At 41.4% G+C, this 9,124-nt stretch overlaps 1 protein-coding gene across 3 annotated transcripts; it reads right to left on the bottom strand.

The window, feature by feature from the left end:
* Positions 1-165: 165 nt before the first annotated feature.
* LOC110538368 (DNA-directed RNA polymerase III subunit RPC8) lies at positions 166-8,962 on the bottom strand. Of its 3 annotated transcripts, none has more exons than XM_021625142.2 (7): positions 8,764-8,962; positions 8,381-8,495; positions 8,092-8,188; positions 5,942-6,028; positions 3,883-3,946; positions 3,455-3,671; positions 166-1,130 (listed from the first exon to the last, which is right to left on the bottom strand). In XM_021625142.2, exons 2-7 carry the CDS (start codon positions 8,489-8,491, stop codon positions 1,080-1,082), a joined length of 627 nt encoding a protein of 208 aa, XP_021480817.1. In that variant the 5' UTR covers positions 8,492-8,495; positions 8,764-8,962; the 3' UTR covers positions 166-1,079. The 3 variants fall into 3 exon arrangements, with proteins under 3 accessions (XP_021480817.1, XP_021480815.1, XP_021480818.1); XM_021625140.2 differs by having other exon boundaries at positions 8,768-8,961; XM_021625143.2 differs by lacking the exon at positions 5,942-6,028 and having other exon boundaries at positions 8,768-8,962.
* Between the last annotated feature and the right edge of the window lie 162 nt (positions 8,963-9,124).

Here is a 9,124-nt window from a genome sequence, read left to right as displayed (position 1 = left end):
TGTAATGGTTTAAGTAAAAAATAACCAAAATCAAGATCAGACTATGATACATTCATTTGGCCTGGAAGACACTGGCTTCTATGGTTTATCAAAAGTGTTGTTAGGCGCTTTAGAGGACCAACTCCACACCCACTAAAATAAACAAAATACAGTGAGGTGTAGTGCTTGTGGGTTCATGACAGCATTTCCTAAGGACTGTACTTTTTTAATTATATTTTTGGGATACATGTCCTATACACAATTATAAACTGGGTGGTTCGAGCCAGAACATATACCACAGGTATGACAAAACATGTATTTGTATTGCTCTAATTACTGTTGGTAACCAGTTTATAACAGCAATAAGAAACCTCAGGGGTTTGTGATATATGGCCAATATACCACGGCTAAGGGCTGTGTCCAGGCACTCTGCGATGTGCCTAAAAACAGCCCTTAGCCGTAGTATACTAGCCATATACCATCACGTCCTTGGGCCTCATTGCTTAAATAACCCAACTTAAAATTATGCAAACAAAAATGATCACTGAGGAAACATTATACTGGTCACAAAGACAACACACAACTGTATATTTAGGCACACTCACTCCATTATTTGTTCAACTGAACACTCAGACTTACATGGTGACACTAAATAGGCCAATTGGGGACCTTTAATCAGTCTTTCTTACAGTCATGTGCACCAGGTGTAACTGCTGGTACGTTAACAGTTATGGTGGTAGTATTTACAATATACAGGGGGAAGTGGATCTACAGCTTTGCAAGTGAGACAGTTCTCCACGTCCCCTGCCTGTGTGCTCTATTAGAAATCCTTGCTACTAGTCCCTTGTCCTCGGGTTTGCCATTATGAAGGCAGATAGGGCAGTTCCTATTATGGGAATCCTGGCTCCTCTACTTGAGCCCACAGTTCTGTGTCTATTAGCCTTGAGGACACTTAAGAGGCATGTTTCTCCAGTGTTAAAGTCACAACCTGGGAGGAGTGACTGAGAAGAGTCCAAAAAGAAGGTGTATGTCCAGCAGCTGGGATGAATACTTGACAGCAGTCTCCCCTGTTTTCTCTACTGTAATGGTCTCTCCTTTCGCTAGCTGTTCCACCAGGACAGGAGGCCCAAGCCTGGCTCGCTAATGGTACCCTGATACACAAGAAAGGGAGGGAAGGGGTGGAATTAATCAAGGCCATTATTAGAAGAAAAACAACTGACATATAGTATTGAAAAATACCTTAAAATAGTCATTTGTAATAAGGATGTGTGATGTTGGCCTCCCGGGTGGCGCAGTGGGTAAGGGCGCTGTACTGCAGCGCCAGCTGTGCCATCAGAGTCCCTGGGTTCGCGCCCAGGCTCTGTCGTAACCGGCCGCGACCGGGAGGTCCGTGGGGCGACGCACAATTGGCCTAGCGTCGTCCGGGTTAGGGAGGGCTTGGTCGGTAGGGATGTCCTTGTCTCATCGCGCACGAGCGACTCCTGTGGCGGGCCGGGCGCAGTGCGCGCTAACCAAGGTTGCCAGGTGCACGGTGTAGCCTCCGACACATTGGTGCGGCTGGCTTCCAGGTTGGATGCACGCTGTGTTAAGAAGCAGTGCGGCTGGTTGGGTTGTGTATCGGAGGACGCATGACTTTCAACCTTCGTCTCTCCTGAGCCCGTACGGGAGACAACAATTGGATACCACGAAATTGGGGAGGAAAAGGGGTAAAAATTCACTTTTTTTTTTTAAATATAAAAAAGGATGTGTGACGTAAACCAAAAGTACACCTATGTGACCTGCTGCTAACAGTTTTGCTTCACACGCACAAGTGACACGTGACAAGTGACACGCTTGACACTAACCAGTACTAACCAGTTGCCAGTACCCAAAAGGTACCAATTTGGCAGCACCATCACCATAGACTTAGATAGACAGCTCCAGTGCCCCAAAGCTTGTTTTAGCATGGGCAGCATCATTGAGGACTGTCAAAATGTTGAAGTAGTCAACTGGGTGGGACTTCCATCCAGGTCATCAGGAGAATTCGTCCAGTGAATTATACTCCTGATCAAACATCCAATACTTGCTCACTGGACGTTTTGAGTGAGCTTACCGGTACCATTTAATAAAATTCTCCCACTTAAAAAGATGAGAGGCCTGTAATTTTCATCATAGGTACACTTCAACTATGACAGACAAAATGAGAAAAAAAATCCTGAAAATCACATTGTAGGATTTTTTATTAATTTATTGGCAAATTATGGTGAAAAATAAGTATTTGGTCACCTACAAACTAGCTCTCACAGACCTGTAACTTCTTCTTTAAGAGGCTCCTCTGTCCTCCACTCGTTACCTGTATTAATGGCACCTGTTTGACAACCTCAAACAGTCACACTCCAAACTCCACTATGGCCAAGACCAAAGAGCTGTCAAAGGACACCAGAAACAAAATTGTAGACCTGCACCAGGCTGGGAAGACTGAATCTGCAGTAGGTAAGCAGCTTGGTTTGAAGAAATCAACTGTGGGAGCAATTATTAGGAAATGGAAGACATACAAGACCACTGATAATCTCCCTCGATCTGAGGCTCCACACAAGATCTCACCCGGTGGAGTCAAAATGATCACAAGAACGGTGAGCAAAAATCCCAGAACCACACGGGGGGACCTAGTGAATGACCTGCAGAGAGCTGGGACCAAAGTAACAAAGCCTACCATCAGTAACACACTACGCCGCCAGGGACTCAAATCCTGCAGTGTCAGACGTGTCCCCCTGCTTAAGCCAGTACATGTCCAGGCCCGTCTGAAGTTTGCTAGAGAGCATTTGGATGATCCAGAAGAAGATTGGGAGAATGTCATATGGTCAGATGAAACCAAAATATAACTTTTTGGTCAACTCAACTCGTTGTGTTTGGAGGACAAAGAATGCTGAGTTGCATCCAAAGAACACCATACCCACATGGAGCATGGGGGTGGAAACATCATGCTTTGGGGCTATTTTCTGCAAAGGGACCAGGACGACTGATCCGTGTAAAGGAAAGAATGAATGGGGCCATGTATCGTGAGATTTTGAGTGAAAACCTCCTTCCATCAGCAAGGGCCTTGAAGATGAAACGTGGCTGGGTCTTTGTGTGAAAACCTTGTGAAGACTTACAGAAAACATTTGACCTCTGTCATTGCCAACAAAGGGTATATAACAAAGTATTGAGATAAACTTTTGTTATTGACCAACTACTTATTTTCCACCATAATTTGCAAATAAATTCATAAAAAATCCTACAATGTGATTTTCTGGATTTTTTTTTCTCATTTTGTCTGTCATAGTTGAAGTGTACCTATGATGGAAATTACTTTGCCTCTCATCTTTTTAAGTGGAAGAACTTGCACAATTGGTGGCTGACTAAATACTTTTTTGCCCCATTGTATATGGATACTGAAATTATAAAATTCACAACAATAGTAAAAATAAGTCTGTTATATCAGTGAGCGCCTTCTTACTAGCAGTGTGTAAGGGGCCTCTTTCTTCTGGCCACCCTCCTCTGCTCCTGGAGCTGCAGGGGTGTTGGTTGCTGCGGCAGAAGGTCCTGTGGGCGACGTGTCCAAGAAGACTTCATCTGTGATCCGGAAGCGGATGTCCTCACCTTGGTCCATGTAGAGGTCATGGGCCCCTTCGTCCGTCTCATACTCCCACACCCACACCTGCTCCGCTTCGTCGCTGAGGCAGCAGTCAAGGAGTGCTTGCTGGATTGCTTTATTTTCAGCAGCTTTTACAGGTAAACTAAAATGTCTATCAGATAGCTTCAACATGAGTTGAATTAACATTTACATGATTGTATTCCAGAGCCATCAACTCAGCTTTAAGCAACAAATTGTCAAATGTGCACATTGGTAAGAAATACACAAAAACACATCACTGGGCAGGATACAATTTTGCAGGCTGCTGTAGGGACTCTGGGGGAATGACGATGTCATCAAAGAATCCTAGGCTGACTGTGAAACAAAATATGGCATTGTGAACAAATCTATACAGACAGACTGCCACATCAATGTTATACTTCATACTGAGACATTCTCCCTGTTGATCCACTTTATGCATTGAGAGACAGGGTCAGTAGAAATCACACTGCAGTGTGTACAGACTCCTCTGGGGCTGTGACGGCGGTGTATAAAAAGCATCTGACCCAAATTAGTGTATCAGCAAATCACAGCATGTTCAAGTGTTCTTATTTTGACACGATGAGGCCTATTAGTCAAGAATAGACATAGGTACAGTTGAAGTCGGATGTTAACAAACACTTAGGTTGGAGTCATTAAAACTTGTTTTTCAACCACTCCACAAATGTATTTAGAACAAACTATAGTTCTGGAAAGTGGGTTAGGAAATCTACTTTGTGCATGACAAGAATCTTTCCAACAATTGTTTACAGACAGATTATTTCACTTATAATTCACTGTATCACAAGTCCAGTGGGACAGAAATGTACATACACTAAGTTGACTGTGCCATTAAACAGCTTGGAAAATTCCAGAAAATTATGTCATGGCTTTAGAAGCTTCTGATTGACTCAAATTATGTCAATTAGCCTTATTGGAGGTGTACCTGTGCATGTATTTCAAGGTCTACCTTCAAACTCAGTGCCTCTTCGCTTGACATCATGGGAAAATCAAAAGAAATCAGCCAAGACCTCAGAAAAATAATTGTAGACCTTCACAAGTCTGGTTTAGCCTTGGGAGCAAATTTCAAACACCTGAAGGTACCACATTCATCTGTTCAAACAATAGTACGCAAGTATAAACACCATGGACCCACTCAGCCGTCATACTGCTCAGGAAGGAGACGCGTTCTGTCTCCTAGAGATGAAGGTACTTTGGTGCAAAAAGTGCAAATCAATCCAAGAACAACAGCAAAGGACCTTGAGAAAATGCTGGAGGAAACAGGTACAAAAGATTCTATAGCCACAGTAAAACAAGTCCTATATCGACATAACCTAAAAGGCCACTCAGCAAGGAAGTGCTGCTCCAAAACCACCATATAAATGCCAGGCTATGGTTTGCAACTGCACATGGGGACAAAGACTGTACCTTTTGGAGAAATGTCCTCTGGTCTGATGAAACAAAAATAGAACTGTTTGGCCATAATGACCATCGTTATGTTTGGAGGGAAAAGGGGGAGACTTGCAAGCCGAAGAACACCATCCCAACCGTGAAGCACGGGGGTAGCAGCATTGTGTTGTGGGGGTGCTTGCTGCAGGAGGGACTGGTGCACTTCACAAAATAGATGGCATCATGAGGAAAGAAAATGATGTGGATACATTAAAGCAACATCTCAAGACATCAGCCAGGAAGTTAAAGCTTGGTCGCAAATGGGTCTTCCAAACAGACAATAACCCCAAGCATTCTTCCAAAGTTGTGGCAAAATGGCTTAAGGACAACAATGTCAAGGTATTGGAGTGGCCATCACAAAGCCCTTACCTCAATCCCATAGAACATTAGTGGGCAGAACTGAAAAAGCGTGTGCGAGCAAGGAGGCCTACAAACCTGACTCAGTTACACCAGCTCTGTCAGGAGGAATGGGACAACATTCTTATTGTGAGAAGCTTGTGGAAGGCTACACGAAACGTTTGACCCAAGTGAAACTATTTAAAGGCAATGCTACAAAATACTAATTGAGTGTACGTAAACTTCTGACCCACTGGGAATGTGATGAAAGAAATAAAAGCTTAAATAAATCACACTACTATTATTCTGACATTTCACATTCTTATAATAAAGTGGTGATCCTAATTGACCTTAGACAGGGAATTTTCACTAGGATTAAATGTCAGGAATTGTGAAAAACAGTTTAAATGTATTTTGATAAGGTGTATGTAAACTTCCAACTTCAACTGTATATGCGATATGGACATATTGGCTACTAGGACTTAACATTCAGATGGGTGGGGAGAACACTGGAAGGTGGGGGGAAAGATGAGGTGTTTCTCTCACCATGTACTCCTTCTTGACTGCAGTATTTGATCTTTCCAACAAGAATCTCATCCAAGAAAGGGTGGAACACAACATACCTGAAGTGGACTAACAGAGTAGGGAAAAGATAAGGTCACATCAAAATGGACAGTCAGTCCTAAGAGAAAGTCCCTGCCCAGAAACATCTCTTAGGCCGTGACCTCCAGGCACTTGTGTAGATCTGATAGTAATATGGTGCAATGTGGTGAAAGTTCCACCTAACCTATCAGAGGGCAAGGTGGAGCTACTTCTATAACATATGGAATGCCTTTTGGGTCTTTACATGTCAAAAAAGCTACGCGTCAATTAAGCTTTTAATTTGACGTGTCAAATAACAAAATTCTATTCTAGAATGTTGTGTGAACTAAATGTGCATGCGCAAGCTCGAGCGCCACCACTATAGTCAGTAGCACGGTCAAAGCTGGGGAAAAAAAGTCTGCAAACAATCACACACATCGGCCACAATGCGTTTACAATACCGCTTTGGTAATAAGCCATTATTTGTTAGACTGAATTGGAAAACGTCCGTGTGAGCATTTGGAATAAGATCAGGATCAAACGAGCAGGATCAAGAATGTTAGCTAGGAAGTCCAACATTCTCCCAGACTTCAACCATTCCAGAGGCAGGGGAGAAAGGATGGTGAACCTGCTGCTTCTGACACCTAGCTAGTAACTGATTATGTTGCTAGATCGAATCCCCGAGCTGACAAGGTAAAAATCTGTCATTCTGCCCCTGAACAAGGCAGTTAACCCACTGTTCCTAGGCAGTCATCGTAAATAAGAATTTTCTTAACTGACTTACCTAGTTAAATAAAAAAGTTAAAATAAAAAAGTAATGCAAATAAAATAAAAACGGCACTGGTCCAATGAATGTGATTATTTTCGAAAGGCTCCACATGGAATTATTACGTAGTCTGTCCTAACCTGTATTTTTTCTACCTTAGATAAGACAACGTAATAATTCCATGCGGAGCGTTTGAAAATAAACACGTTTATTGGACCAGTGCCGTTTTGATTTAATTTGAATTATTTTGCTGCGTTTTGATCACGATTATTGCATGAATTTTGATTTGCAGGTAACAAGTGAATACATTTGTGGGATCAATCCTAAAACAATGTATTCACTTGTTACCTGCAAATCAATATTCATATGAAACATGTAGGCCTATCAGCAACATTAAGCAGGTTTCCATCCAACCATTTCATGTAGATGAAATCCACATTAAAAAAAATAAACTCACAGCAGGCCTGATAGAAACAGCACATTTGAGGGCAAAATGTCAACACAAAATACACTAGACAAGGGTGGATAATTTTTTTGCCTGTGAAAGATTATGCAATAATCATGGTCGAAACGCTGCAACTATTGATATATTAACCATCTTGTCAAGGTTAACTTCGAGTCACGCAATGATGTTACGTTGTAGCTTACTACCACCATGCCATGGAAAAGCATGTAGTTAATAGGCAGATTAAATAAATGGAGGTTAAAGGCCCAGTGCAGTCAAAACTGCAATTTCCCTGTGTTTTATATATATTTACATACTATAAGGTTGGAATAATACTGAAATTGAAAATAATGATAATGCCCTGTTATTGTAAGCGCTGTTTGAAAAGACAACCTGAAATTTCAGCCTGTTTTGGTGGGATGGATTTTTGGCCTGCCTGGTGAAATGATTTGATATTACGATACAAATGGCTGTACTGGCCCTTTAAGTACACTGTAAGCTTGCAAATGTCCAATAAATATTGAGGGAATTATTTGATTGCTAGTGACATGATCCGTGTTTAGCTTTATCCACATCTCATCATATAACCTACTCTGTCAACTTTATAAGTGAACTGTTGTCTAGAGAGCATGCGCCAAAACCAGATTGAGCACGTTTGCTATTAATTGTAACAGTTTGTAACAAAACCATCGGTCGAGTTGAAAATAAAAATAAATAAAATATTCGGTACAAAGAAATGTAAGCACAAAAGGGCTTTTAATGTGCACCGTCATCGCACAGCTTTTTATCTGCAACAAGTCCGTTTGATGGAAACCCACCTCTGCTGGGAAAATGTGCATAATATTTTTATGCTGATTTTTAAATATTCACATGAAAATCTGTCGCAAATTGTAATTTCCTTACCTTTGGTGTGGGAAGCTCCATCACCTGGGAATATGTAGGAATCCTCCAGTTTTGTGATGTCATACAAACAGATACAGAGGCCAACCTGGTAAACCACCTGTCGAGATGCAGTTAAAGAACAGCCAAACATAAATAAAGCAGATAAGTTAACAAGACTACAATGTCACAATTGTGTTAGGCTAAACAAAGCAAACAATAAAAGATTAACTCAGCTGACAATATACAGAACCCCTGTCCACTGATGAATAGGGGAGTAGGTTACAGTATCTTTGGTACTGCATCCTCTCACCTTATTGGCCAATTTCTTGTTGAGTTCTTCGGCTATGGCTTCATTGAACTGCCGCTGGAAATTCCATGGGGGGATTCTGACAGTGTCAACCATCTCCACTGCCACGAACATGATTCTGGTCCGAGGAAAAACAAGAAACAATATACAGTAGCTATGAAATCACAGAACAATTACCTTTCAGACAGGGTGGTATGACAGTAAGTCTGCAATATGTTAACGTACTATCGCACAGGTACATTTACCAGCTACTTTATCATATTCAATTCCATTGTTACAGTGTAATGAAACAATGTAGCTAGTAACGTATAACAATTTCACCAAGAAACATGTTATCTCCCTAGTTAGCTAACACAGCATCACTGTCCTGAAACTGTTAACGTTACCTACTTTTCCTTTGAATCCTTTAAACTACTCAAATTATTAAAATTCTGACAATGTATCTTCAACTGCAAGGACCAACATCGTATTAGTTTGAATAAATACTGGTATCATAGATAAACTGACACCAAAATCCCCATCTTCGTGTCGCTAGCTTCATTAAATCTTTTTTTTTTTTTACACGTGTTATTGATTTACTACATTACCGTTTACGGCAGGTCGCAATCTTAAAGACACAGAACGCTTCTTTTTTTTGCTGACATTTTATTTGATTATTTTGTTCGTCAAAGTTCTTGGCTTCCTCCTCTGGTCTCCTTTCCTTATCTGGTCTACTGATCTGAGAACTCATACATTTGTTCTCACCTG

The sequence above is a fragment of the Oncorhynchus mykiss genome, chromosome 12 (genome assembly GCF_013265735.2).
Source record: "Oncorhynchus mykiss isolate Arlee chromosome 12, USDA_OmykA_1.1, whole genome shotgun sequence".
In the NCBI taxonomy this organism is placed as follows: domain Eukaryota; kingdom Metazoa; phylum Chordata; class Actinopteri; order Salmoniformes; family Salmonidae; genus Oncorhynchus; species Oncorhynchus mykiss.
Note: the sequence above shows the minus strand (reverse complement) of the source record. Positions and strands in the feature narration are given on the sequence as shown.

Bases quoted from the DNA above. Each gene is read 5' to 3' on its own strand.
- LOC110538368 (XM_021625142.2), bottom strand. From the start codon at position 8,491: ATGTTCGTGGCAGTGGAGATGGTTGACACTGTCAGAATCCCCCCATGG. The intron at 3,947-5,941 runs GTGAGAGAAACA...TTTGTTTCACAG, and splicing joins CAGTCAAGAAGGAGTACATG to TCAGCCTAGGATTCTTTGAT. The intron at 3,672-3,882 runs GTATCCTGCCCA...CTGCTGCCTCAG, and splicing joins CTACAGCAGCCTGCAAAATT to CGACGAAGCGGAGCAGGTGT.